General features: G+C 44.7%; 1 protein-coding gene across 2 annotated transcripts in view; it reads left to right on the forward strand.

The window, feature by feature from the left end:
• Positions 1-9,980, forward strand: part of stam (signal transducing adaptor molecule (SH3 domain and ITAM motif) 1) — a 61,257-nt gene extending 51,277 nt beyond the window's left edge. For both annotated transcript variants that reach the window (XM_029706151.1, XM_029706150.1), the window contains exons 11-14: positions 1,297-1,351; positions 1,742-1,889; positions 9,373-9,482; positions 9,698-9,980. In XM_029706151.1, coding sequence (XP_029562011.1) covers positions 1,297-1,351; positions 1,742-1,889; positions 9,373-9,482; positions 9,698-9,869 — 485 coding nt within the window. In that variant the 3' untranslated portion in view covers positions 9,870-9,980. The remainder of the gene's footprint in view (positions 1-1,296; positions 1,352-1,741; positions 1,890-9,372; positions 9,483-9,697) is intronic.
• The last annotated feature ends 4,219 nt before the right edge of the window (positions 9,981-14,199 follow it).

Consider the following 14,199-nt stretch of genomic DNA (forward strand, 5'->3'; position numbering starts at 1 on the left):
TATTCCATTACTGTACTTAGAAGCATGTCAAACGGTGTTTAAAATCAATTTTTATGCTATTTTTCTAGTAAAATAGCGATAATATTCCAATCGGGAAACATTATATTCATTCATAGACTGAAAGAAAAACATGGAGTCCTCTCGTGGACGTGCACTCCAGTGTCACTGTTCTCAGCCGGACCACTCACAAAAACTCCTGCTGTGTTTCGCCCAGAGACTGCAGAGACGTCATTCCAATTTCTGGCGCCTTCTGAGAGCCAATGGAAGCCTTAGAAAATGTCACGTTACAGCAGAGATGCTGTATTTTTGATAGAGATGCCCTAGAAGGAGAACAAATTGTCAGACAGGGCACTTCCTGTATGGAATCTTCTCAGGTTTTGGCCTGCCATATGAGTTCTGTTATACTCACAGACACCATTCAAACAGTTTTAGAAACTTTAGAGTGTTTTCTATCCAAATCTACTAATTATATGCATATTCTCGTTTCTGGGCAAGAGTAGTAACCAGTTTAAATCGGGTATGTTTTTTATCCGGCCGTGCAAATACTGCCCCCTAGCCCCAACAGGTTAACAATACCATTGAAAATATTAAAAAAGCAGTTCCAAACGTCTTCGACAGAGGGGATCAAGCTGATTCTATACCATTTTACAGAGACCAGGTCATGAAGGAAGGCTTGCTCATTAAAGTTTTTTTAGCAATAGTCTATGACAAATCAGGACAGGTCGTTTCACTGAGCAGCCATTACGAACACAGGCTAAGGGTAAGAATGACTAACTCTTACAGCTAGAGGGTTAGTTAGTTAGTTAGTCATTCTTACCCAACTAACACACTAGCTGTAAGAGTTAGTTAGTAAGACTGACTATAACTCTTACAGCTAGACGGTAAGACTGACTAACTAATGGTAAGACTGACTAACTTTTACAGCTAGAGGGTAAGACTGACTGACTAACTCCTACAGCTAGAGGGTAAGACTGACTGACTGACTGACTGACTGACTGACTGACTGACTGACTGACTCCTACAGCTAGAGGGTAAGACTGACTGACTGACTCCTACAGCTAGAGGGTAAGACTGACTGACTGACTCTTACAGCTAGAGGCTGACTGACTGACTAACTCTTACAGCTAGAGGCTGACTGACTGACTGACTAACTCTTGCATCTAGTGGGTAAGACTGACTAACTACTGTCATTAATAAGTTATTTAACCCGTTTCTTAATTAAAACACTGATTGCATTTAGAATGCGCTGTACAGTTACAAAACATTACATAACATTGTGTTTCTTGTTCTGCTAAGGTGCCTGCAACCAGATGTGTCCCCTCATTGATCAGAAGCTTGAGAGCACTGACAGGTACGGTATTCAGCTTACACCTGACTGACTGGCTGGCTGGCTGGCTGGCTGGCTGGCTGGCTGACTGACTGACTGACTGGTTGACTGGCTGGCTGGCTGGCTGGCTGACTGACTGACTGACTGGTTGGCTGGTTGACTGACTGACTGACTGACTGGTTGGCTGACTGACTGACTGACTGGTTGGCTGACTGACTGACTGGTTGGCTGACTGACTGACTGGTTGGCTGACTGACTGACTGACTGGTTGGTTGGCTGACTGACTGACTGGTTGGCTGACTGACTGACTGGTTGGTTGGCTGACTGGTTGGTTGGCTGACTGACTGGTTGGTTGGCTGACTGGTTGGTTGGTTGGTTGGTTGACTGACTGACTGACTGGCTCCTGTGTTTCAGGAAGCATTCAGAGCTGTCAGAGCTGAATGTGAAGTTGATGGAGGCCCTGTCTCTTTATGCTAAGCTTATGAATGAGGACTATGCCATGTACACAAAGCTACAGACCCAGCAGTACTACATGCATCAATCTGCCAACACAGCACAACAGGTAGGTCACTCATCTCTCTCTCTCTCTTTCTCGCCCTCTCTCGTTCTTTCTCAAAATGCGGCCCACCAATGCACGGTAGAAAGATACAAATGTATTGCTGCTTCCCGAGTGGTGCAGTGGTCTAAGGCACTGCATCTCAGTGCAAAAGGAGTCACTCAGTCCCTGGTTTGAATCCAGGCAGTATCAAATCCGGCCGTGATTGGGAGTCCCATAGGGCGGTGCACAATTGGCCCAGCATCTTCCGGGTTTGGCCGGGGTAGGCCGTCATTGTAAATAAGAATTTGTTTTTAACTGACTTGCCTAGTTAAAATAAAGGTTCAATTAAAAACACATTTTATAAATGTATTTTAAACATTGTTGAACGAAGACACAGTTTTCTCTAAGGAAAAGAGGGAAAGTTGGCTACAGAACCTGTATACGAAAGGCAGTGGTAACGTGGGAGGGTTGAGACGGCCTACTTTTCTTTAGCCTCCTCAAGGGAGAGAGAAACGTAGCTAGATGGTTACTTTACTATTAAACTCAATGCTGCTATTGTTTTTAATTTGGTAAATCAGCTTGTTTCTTAACCAGGCACTAGAAGGCTGGTGGTGACTGGTTAGCTACAAGGAAGTAATTACTGACTTAGCAGACCACCACCACCAGTTTGTGATAGTAGTAAGGATGAAATACAGCTATTTGACAAGATCACCATCTTCAACTTTTTAACGAGGTAACTTCTGGTCTATACGTTTGGTATTCAGAACCTTTGACTTGTTCCACATTTTGTTACGTTACATCCTTATTCTAAAATTAAATAAAAATCCTCATCAATCTACACACAATACCCCATAATGACAAAATGAAAACAGGTTTAGACATTTTTGCACAGTTATTAAAAACAGCTTATTTACATAGGTCTTCAGACCCTTTGCTATGAGACTCGAAATTGAGCTCAGATGCATCCTGTTTTCATTGGCCATCCTTGAGATGTTTCTACAACTTGATTGGAGTCCAAATTCAATTGATTGGACATGATTTGGAAAGGCACACACCTGTCTATATAAGGTCCCACAGTTGACAGTGCATGTCAGAACAGAAACCAAGGTTTAAGGAATTGTCCGTGAAGTTCTGAGACAGGATTGTGTCGAGGCACAGATCTGGGACGGGTACCAAAACATTTCGGCAGCATTGAAGGTCCCAAAGAACATTGTGGCCTCCATCGTTCTTAAATGAAAGAAGTTTGGAACCACCAAGACTTCCTAGAGCTGGCCGCCCGGCCAAACTGACCAATCAGGGGAGAAGGGCCTTGGTCTGGTAGGTGACCAAGACCCCGATGGTCACTCTGACAGAGCTCCAGAGTTCCTCTGTGGAGATGGGACAACCATCTCTGCAGCACTCCACCAATCAGGCCTCGGAAGCCACTCCTCAGTAAAAGGCACATGACAGCCCACTTGGAGTTTGCCTAAAGGCACCTAAAGGAATCTCAAACCATGAGAAACAAGGTTATCTGGTCTGATGAAACCAAGATTGAACTCTTTGGCCTGAATGCCAAGCGTCTGGAGGAAACCTGGCACCATCCCTACGGTGAAGCATGGTGGTGGTAGCATGCTGTGGGGATGCTTTTCAGCGGCAGGGACTGGGAGACTATTCAGACCCCTTGACTTTTTCCACATTTTACGTCACGGCCTTATTCTAAAATGGATTACATTTTTTTCCCCCCTCATCAATCTACACACAATACCCCATAATGACAAAGCAAAATAAGTTTTAGACATTTTAGCAATTTTATAAAAATACAAAAACTGAAATATCACATTTACATAAGTATTCAGACCCTTTACTCAGTACTTTGTTGAAGCGCCTTCTTGGGTATGATGCTACAAGCTTGGCACACCTGTACAGTGGTTTAAAGTACTTATATAAAAATACTTTAAAGTACTACCTAAGTAGTTTATTGGGGTATCTGTACCTTACTTTACTATTTATATTTTTGGTAACTTTTACTTCACTACATTCCTAAAGAAAATAATATACTTTCTACTCCAATTCATTTTCCCTGACACCCAAAACTACTTGTTACATTTTGACAGGAAAATGGTCCTATTCTCTCACACTTATCAAGAGAACATCCCTGGTCATCCCTACTGCCTCTTATCTGGCAGAATCACTAAATACAAATGCTTTGTTTGTAAATGATGTCTGAGTGTTGGAGTTTGCCCCTCGCTATCCGTAAATACATTTTAAAAACAAGAAGATTGTCCTGTCTGGTTTGCTTAATATAAGGAAGTTGAAATGATTTCTACTTTTACTTTTGATACTTATGTATGTATATATATATATATATCACACACACAGTTGAAGTCAGGAAGTTTACATACACTTAGGTTGGAGTCATTAAAACTCGTTTTTCAATCACTCCACAAATGTCTTGTTAACAAACTATAGTTTTGGCAAGTCGGTTAGGACATCTACTTTGTGCATGACACAAGTAATTTTTGCAGCAATTGTTTACAGACAGATTATTTCACTTATAACTCACTATCACAGTTTCAGTGGGTCAGAAGTTTACATACACTAAGTTGACTGTGCCTTTAAACAGCTTGGACAATTCCAGAAAATTATATGGCTTTGAAGCTTCTGATAGGCTAATTGACATAATTTGAGTCAATTGGCGGTGTACCTGTGGATGTATTTCAAGGCCTACCTTCAAACTCAGTGCCTCTTTGCTTGACATCAATGGAAAATCACAAGAAATCAGCCAAGACCTCAGAAAAAAATTGTAGACCTCCACAAGTCTGGTTCATCCTTGGGAGCAATTTCCAAACGCCTGAAGGTACCACGTTCATCTGTACAAACAATAGTACGCAAGTATAAACCCCATGGGACCACGCAGCCATCATACTACTCAGGAAGGAGACACATTCTGTTTATTTTTATTTTATTTCACCTTTATTTAACCATGTAGGCTAGTTGAGAACAGGTTCTCATTTGCAACTGCGACCTGGCCAAGATAAAGCATAGCAATTCGACACATACAACAACACAGAGTTACACATGGAATAAACAAAACATACCGTCAATAATACAGTGGAACAAAAGAACCAAAAGTCTATATACAGTGAGTGCAAATGTAAGTTAAGGCAATAAATAGGCCATGGTGGCGAAGCAATTACAATATAGCAATTAAACACTGGATTGGTAGATGTGCAGAAGATGAATGTGCAAGTAGAGATACTGGGGTGCAAAGGAGCAAGATAAATAAATAAATACAGTATGGGGATGAGGTAGGTAGATAGATGGGCTGTTTACAGATGGGCTTTATACAGGTGCAGTGATCTGCTCTGACAGCTGGTGCTTAAAACTAGTGAGGGAGATATGAGTCTCGAGCTTCAGAGATTTTTGCAGTTCGTTCCAGTCATTGGCAGCAGAGAACTGGAAGGACAGCTGACCAAACGAGGAATTGGCTTTGGGGGTGACCGGTGAGAGATACCTGCCTGAGCCCGTGCTACGAGTGGGTGCTGCTATGGTGACCAGTGAGCTGAGATAAGGCGGGGCTTTACCTAGCAGAGACTTGTAGATAACCTGTAGCCAGTGGGTTTGGCGACGAGTATGAAGCGAGGGCCAACCAACAAGAGCGTACAGGTCGCAATGGTGGGTAGTATATGGGGCTTTGGTGACAAAACGGATGGCACTGTGATAGACTGCATCCAGTTTGTTGAGTAGAGCGTTGGAGGCTATTTTATAGATGACATCACCGAAGTCGAGGATCGGTTGGCTGGTCAGTTTTACGAGGGTATGTTTGGCAGCATGAGTGAAGGATGCTTTGTTGCGATATAGGAAGCCGATTCTAGATTTCATTTTGGATTGGAGATGCTTAATGTGAGTCTGGAAGGAGAGTTTACAGTCTAACCAGACACCCAGGTATTTGTAATTGTCCACGTTATCTAAGTCAGAGCCGTCCAGAGTAGTGATGCTGGACGGGCGAGCAGGTGCGGGCAGTAATCGATTGAATAGCATGCATTTAGTTTTACTTGCGTTTAAGAGCAGTTGGAGGCCACGGAAGGAGAGTTGTATGGCATTGAAGCTCGTCTGGAGGTTAGTTAACACAGTGTCCAAAGAGGGGCCAGATGTATACAGAATGGTGTCGTCTGCATAGAGGTGGATCAGATAATCACCAGCAGCAAGAGCAACATCATTGATGTATACAGACAAGAGAGTCGGCCCGAGAATTGAACCCTGTGGCACCCCCATAGACTGCCAGAGGTCCGGACAACAGGCCCTCCGATTTGATACACTGAACTCTATCAGAGAAGTAGTTGGTAAACCAGGCGAGGCAATCATTTGAGAAACCAAGCCTATCAAGTCTGCCAATAAGAATGTGGTGATTGACAGAGCCGAAAGCCTTGGCCAGGTCGATGAATACGGCTGCACAGTAATGTCTCTTATCGATGGAGGTTATGATGTCGTTTAGTACCTTCAAATTTATTTATATAGCCCTTCGTACATCAGCTGATATCTCAAAGTGCTGTACAGAAACCCAGCCTAAAACCCCAAACAGCAAGCATTGCATGTGAAAGAAGCACGGTGGCTAGGAAAAACTCCCTAGAAAGGCCAAAACCTAGGAAGAAACCTAGGAAGAAACCTAGAGAGGGGTGGCCAGTCCTCTTCTGGCTGTGCCGGGTGGATATTATAACAGAACATGGTCAAGATGTTAAAATGTTCATAAATGACCAGCATGGTCAAATAATAATAATCATAGTAGTTGTCGAGGGTGCAACAAGCACGTCCGGTGAACAGGTCAGGGTTCCATAGCCGCAGGCAGAACATTTGAAACTGGAGCAGCAGCACGGCCAGGTGGACTGGGGACAGCAAGGAGTCATCATGCCAGGTAGTCCTGAGGCATGGTCCTAGGGCTCAGGTCCTCCGAGAGAAAGAAAGAAAGAGAATTAGAGAGGGCATATTTAAATTCACACAGGACACCGGATAAGACAAGATAAATACTACCTTGAGTGTGGCTGAGGTGCACCAATGACCAGCTCTGAAACCAGATTGCATTGCGGAGAAGGTACGGTGGGATTCGAAATGGTCGGTAATCTGTTCCTTAACTTGGCTTTCAAAGACCTTAGAAAGACAGGGTAGGATAGATATAGGTCTGTAGCAGTTTGGGTCTAGTGTCAAAGGGGGATGACCGCGGCAGCTTTCCAATCTTTGGGAATCTCAGACGATACGAAAGAGAGGTTGAGAGGACTCTGTCTCCTAGAGATGAACGTACTTTGGTGCGAAAAGTGCAAATCAATCCCAGAATAACAGCAGAGGACCTTGTGAAGATGCTGGAGGAAACAGGTACAAAAGTATCTATATCCACAGTAAAACGAGTCCTATATCGACATAACCTGAAAGGCCGCTCAGCAAGGAAGAAGCAACTGCTCCAAAACCGGCATAGAAAATCCAGACTACGGTTTGCAACTGCACATGGGGACAAAGATCGTACTTTTTGGAGAAATGTTCTCTGGTCTGATGAAACAATAATAGAATTGTTGGGCCATAATGACCATCGTTATGTTTGGAGGAAAAACCGGGAGGCTTGCAAGCCAAAGAACACCATCCAAACCGTGAAGCGCAGAATCAAATCAAATTTTATTTGTCACATACACACATGGTTAGCAGATGTTAATGCGAGTGTAATGAAATGTTTGTGCTTCTAATTCCGACCATGCAGTAAAATCTAACATGTAATCTAACCTAACAATTTCACAACAACTACCTTATACACACAAGTGTAAAGGAATGGATAAGAATATGTACATAAAAATATATGAATGAGCGATGGCCGAAAGGCATAGGCAAGATACAGTGATGGTATAGAGTACAGTATATACATATGAGATGAGTAAGGTAGAGTATGTAAACATTATATAAAGTGGCTAGTGATACATTTATTATATACATTTTTCATTATTAAAGTGGCTAGAGATGAGTCAGTATGTTGGCAGCAGCCACTCAATGTTAGTGATGGCTGTTTAACAGTCTGATGGCCTTGAGATAGAAGCTGTTTTTCAGTCTCTCGGTCCCCGCTTTGATGCACCTGTACTGACCTCGCCTTCTGGATGATAGCGGGGTGAACAGGCAGTGGCTTGGGTGGTTGTTGTCCTTGATGATCTTTTTGGTCTTCCTGTGACATCGGGTGGTGTAGGTGTCCTGGAGGGCAGGTAGTTTGCCCCCGGTGATGCGTTGTGCAGACCTCACTACCCTCTGGAGAGCTTTCCGGTTATGGGCGGAGCAGCTGCCGTACCAGGCGGTGATACAGCCCGACAGGATGCTCCCGATTGCGCATCTGTGACAAGCCAAATTTCTTCAGCCTCCTGAGGTTGAAGAGGTGCTGCTGCGCCTTCTTCACCACACTGTCTGTGTGGGTGGACCATTTCAGTTTGTCCGTGATGTGTACGCCGAGAAACTTAACTTTCCATTTCTCCACTACTGTCCCGTCGATGTGGATAGGGGGCTGCTCCCTCCGCTGTTTTTTGAAGTCCACGATCATCTCCTTTGTTTTGTTGACATTGAGTGTGAGGTTATTTTCCTGACACCACAATCTGAGGGCCCTCACCACCTCCCTGTAGGCCGTCTCGTCATTGTTCGTAATCAAGCCTACCACTGTAGTGTCGTCTGCAAACTTGATGATTGAGTTGGAGGCGTGCATGGCCATGCAGTCATGGGTGAACAGGAAGTACAGGAGAGGGCTGCTTTGCAGCATCATGTTGTGGGGGTGCTTTGCTGCAGGAGGGACTGGTGCACTTCACAAAATAGATGGCATCATGAGGCAGGAAATTGTGGATATAGTGAAGCAACATCTCAAGACATTAGTCAGGAAGTTAAAGCTTGGTCGCATTGGGTGTTCCAAATGGACAATGACCCCAAGCATACTTCCAAAGTTGTGGAAAAATGGCTTAAGGACAACAAAGTCAAGGTATTGGAGTGGCCATCACAAAGCCCTGACCTCAGTCCTATAGAAAATGTGTGGGCAGGACTGAAAAAGCGTGTGTGAGCAAGGAGGTCTACAAACCTGACTCGGTTACACCAGCTCTGTCAGGAGGAATGGGCCAAAATTCACTCAACTTATTGTGGGAAGCTTGTGGAAGGCTACCCAAAACGTTTGACTCAAGTTGAACAATTTAAAGGCAATGCTAACAAATACTATTTGAGTGTATGTAAACTTCTGACCCACTGGGAATGTGATGAAAGAAATGCAATCTGAAATAAATCATTCTCTCTACTATTATTCGGACGTTTCACATTCTTAAAATAAAGTGGTGATCCTAACTGACCTAAGACAGGGAATTTTTACTAGGATTAAATGTCAGGAATTGTGAGAAACGGAGCTTAAATGTATTTGGCGAAGGTAAACTTCCGACTATGTAAACTTCCGACTTCAACTGTGTATGTATGTGTGTATATATATATATATATCTAGATATAGATGTGTAGTATTCTGTGTTCGTTCCCCAAGGTGTACCCGGGTCAGTCTGGAGGGTCCTATGGGATGAGCGGTCCAGGAGGGGTACAGCAGGGATACCATGTTTCTCTGGAGCAGCTACAGACTGGCCAGCCAGCGCCCAGGTGACTGTCCTAACAACCATTCACACACACCTCACCCTAAAGGGATCTTCACAAATGGAGCTGATGGAAGTCCGTTTGCATTGTGTTCCAAAAATTCAACCGCACAAATGTACGTAGAACTACATAGAGAGCGACGCTAACAGACATCCGTCAGCTCCGTTTATGTAGACTTTGTAGATCCTTTTACCTACTGTGTGTGTGTGTGTGTGTTCTAGTGATGTCCATATGTACATGGGCCAGCCTCCAGTCTACAGTCCAGCTGCAGAGGGCATGTCCTACCAGCCTCCAGCCAATCAGCCATCCAGCTACAGCTCCATCCCTGGCCAGAGCCTTCCACCCCCGCCTGACACGCAGCAGCACCCCTACCCTGAGAAGGCTCTTCTATAGAAAACACTACGCACGCTACGCCACACTACACGCTACGCTACACACTACCCAACACTACCCAACACTACGCCACGCTACGCACTACGCCACACGCCACGCTACGCCACACTACACCCAACGCTACCCAACACTACGCTACACGCTACGCCACGCTACGCCACACTACACCCAACGCTACCCAACACTACGCTACACGCTACGCCACACTACACGCTACGCGCTACGCTACACACTACGCTACGCTACGCGCTATGCTACACGCTACGCCACACTACACCCAACGCTACCCAACACTACCCTACACGCTACGCCACACTACCCGCTACGCGCTACGCAACACACTACGCCACGCTACGCGCTATGCTACACACTACCCAATGCTACGCCACGCTACGCCACGCTACACGCCACGCTACCCCACGCTACATCCTTTGTTACGCCACGCTACACACTACGCTACGCCACGCTACATGCTACGCCACACTACACCCCGCCACACTACGCCACACGCTACGCCACGCTACACCACACTACACTACGCCACACTACACACTACACCACGCCACACGCTACACGCCACGCTCACACTACGCCACGCTACACTACACGCTACGCCACGCTACACGCCATGCGCACACTACACCACGCTATGCCACGCTTCACACTACGCCACACACCCACACTACAAACTACACACGCCACACACCCACACTACAAACTACACACACCCACACTACAAACTACACACACCCACACTACAAACTACACACACCCACACTACAAACTACACACACCACACACCCACACTACAAACTACACACACCCACACTCCACACTACAAACTACACACACCCACACTACAAACTACACACACCCACACTCCACACTACAAACTACACACACCCACACTACAAACTACACACACCCACACTCCACACTACAAACTACACACACCCACACTACAAACTACACACACCCACACTACACACGCCACACACCCACACTACAAACTACACACACCACACACCCACACTACAAACTACACACACCCACACTACACACGCCACACACCCACACTACAAACTACACACGCCACACACCCACACTACAAACTACACACACCCACACTACAAACTACACACACACCACACACCCACACTACAAACTACACACACCCACATTGCAAACTACACACACCACACACCCATACTACAAACTACACACACCCACACTACAAACTACACACACCACACACCCACATTACAAACTACACACACCCACACTACAAACTACACACACCCACATTACAAACTACACATGCCACACGCCCACACTACAAACTACACACAAACACTACAAACTACACACACCCACACTACAAACTCACACTACACATGCCACACGCCACACACCCACACTACACACGCCACAAAAACACTACAAACTATACACGCCACACACCCACACTACACACGCCCAACAAACACTACAAACTACACACACAGGTACACATTTACAGATACACAAGTAGACTTGGACACATTCTGCATACTCAGTCATTTCATCTCTCTCTCTCTCTCTCTCTCTCTCTCTCTCTCTCTCTGTCTCTCTGTCTCTCTGTCTCTCTGTCTCTCTGTCTCTCTGTCTCTCTGTCTCTCTGTCTCTCTGTCTCTGTCTCTGTCTCTCTGTCTCTCTGTCTCTGTCTCTCTGTCTCTCTGTCTCTCTGTCTCTCTGTCTCTCTGTCTCTCTGTCTCTCTGTCTCTCCTGTCTCTCTGTCTCTCTGTCTCTCTGTCTCTCTGTCTCTCTGTCTCTCTGTCTTCTCTCTGTCTCTCTGTCTCTCTCTCTCTGTCTCTCTGTCTCTCTCATTTCGTCTCTCTCTGTCATTTAATCTCTCACTCATTCACCCTAAAAGAGCAGAACCATGAAGCCCGTGTGGAGTGTCCAGCATATGAACAGACTGAGTGATGTTCCACATCATGAAGAGAAGCAGCAACGTGTTTAACTTTTCTTTTTTAAAGGAAACTGAAAATGTTATGCTACTTCATTCTTTCTTATCGTTGCATCGTTTTAGAAATACTAAAGACTGAAGCCACTTTCAGGATGAGAAAATAGTGAAACATGCAGACATTGTATAAATGTACTGTACTGGTGATATATACTCACCCACACTGTACTGGTGATGTACTACAGTGCATTCGGAAAGTATTCAGACCCCTTGACATTTTCCACATTTTGTTACGTCACAGCCTCATTCTAAAATGGATTAAATTACTTTTTTTCCTCATCAATCTACACACAATACCCCATAATGACGAAGCAAAAACAGGTTTTTAGAGATTTTTGCAAATGTATAAAAAATAAAAAAGATACTTTATTTACATAAGTATTCAGACTCTTTGCTATGAGACTCGAAATTGAGCTCAGGTGCATCCTGTTTCCATTGATCATCCTTGATGTTTCTACAACTTGATTGGAGTCCACCTGTGGTAAATTCAATTGATTGGACATGATTTGGAAAGGCACACACTTGTCTATATTAAGGTCCCACAGTCGACAGTGCATGTCAGAGCAGAAACCAAGCCATGAGGTGGAAGGAATTGTCCGTGAAGCTCTGAGACAGGATTGTGTCGAGGCACAGATCTGGGAAGGGTACCAAACATTTCGGCAGCATTGAACCTTCCCAAGAACACAGTGGCCTCCATCATTTTTAAATGGAAGAAGTTTGGAACCACCAAGACTCTTCCTAGAGCTGGCCGCCTGGCCAAACTGAGCAGTCGGGGGAGAAGGGCCTTGGTCTGGGAGGTGACCAAGAACCCGATGGCCACCCGATGACAGAGCTCCAGAGTTCCTCTGTGGAGATGGGATAACCTTCCAGAAAAACAACTATCTCTGCATCACTCAACAATCAGGCCTTTATAGTAGAGTTGCCTGATGGAAGCCACTCAGTAAAATGACAGCCCGCTTGGAATTTGACAAAAGGGCTCTCAGACCATGATAAACAAGATTTTCTGGTCCGATGAAACCAAGATTGAACTCTTTGCCTGAATGCCAAGCGTCACATCTGGAGGAAACCTGGCACCATGCCTACGGTGAAGCATGGTGGTGGCAGCATCATGCTGTGGTGATGATTTTCAGCAGCAGGGACTGGGAGACTAGTCAGGATCGAGGAAAAGATGAATGGAGCAAAGTACAGAGAGCTCCTTGATGAAAACCTGCTCGGGACCTCAGACTGGGGTGAAGGTTCACCTTCCAACAGGACAACGACCCTAAGCACACAGCCAAGACAACGCAGGAGTGGCTTCAAGGCAAGCCTCTGAATGTCCTTCAGTGGCCCAGCCAGAGCCCGGACTTAAACCCAATCGAACATCTCTGGAGAGACCTGAAAATGGCTGTGCAGTGACGCTCCCCATCCAAGATTGTGAGGATCTGCAGAGAAGAATGGTAGAAATTCCCCAAATACATGTATGCCAAGCTTGTAGAGTCATACCCAAGAACACTTGAGGCTGTAATCGCTGCCAAAAGTCCTTCATCAAAGTACTGAGTAAAGGTCTGAATACACCGTTTTTGCTTTGTTATTAGGGGGTATTGTGTGTAGATTGATGAGAAGAAAAAAAAATATTGAATCTGTTTTATAAAAAGGTTGTAACATAACAAAATGTGGAAAAAGTGAAGGGGTCTAAATACTTTCCGAATGCGCTGTATATTGTACTGGTGAGATATACTGTACTAGCCATATGAAATAGTATAGTACATTTATACTCTACTGGTACTATATACTATACTAGTCATATGATATAGTACATATATACAGTACTGGTACAATATACTATACTAGTCATATGATATAGTACATATATACAGTACTGGTGATATACTGTACTAGTCATGATATAGTACATATATACAGTACTGGTGATGTATACTGTACTAGTCATATGATATAGTACATATATTCTGTACTTGTGACACATACTGTACTAGTCATATGATATAGTACATATGTGCTGTACTATATCATATGACTAGTACAGTGTATATATACATACATACATACACACTACATGACCAAAGGTATGTGGACACCTGTTTCTCAAACATCTCATTCCAAGATCCTGGGCATTAATATGGAGTTGGTCCCCCTTTGCTGCTATAACAGCCTCCACTCTTCTGGGAAGGCTTTCCACTAGATGTTGGAACATTGCTGCAGGGACTTGCTTCAATCCAGCCACAAGCATTAATGAGGTCGGGCACTGATGTTGGGCGATTAGGCCTGGCTCACAGTTGGGGTTCCAATTCATCCCAAAAGTGTTCGATGGGTTTGAGGTCAGGG

The sequence above is a fragment of the Salmo trutta genome, chromosome 21, assembly GCF_901001165.1.
Source record: "Salmo trutta chromosome 21, fSalTru1.1, whole genome shotgun sequence".
In the NCBI taxonomy this organism is placed as follows: Eukaryota; Metazoa; Chordata; class Actinopteri; order Salmoniformes; family Salmonidae; genus Salmo; species Salmo trutta.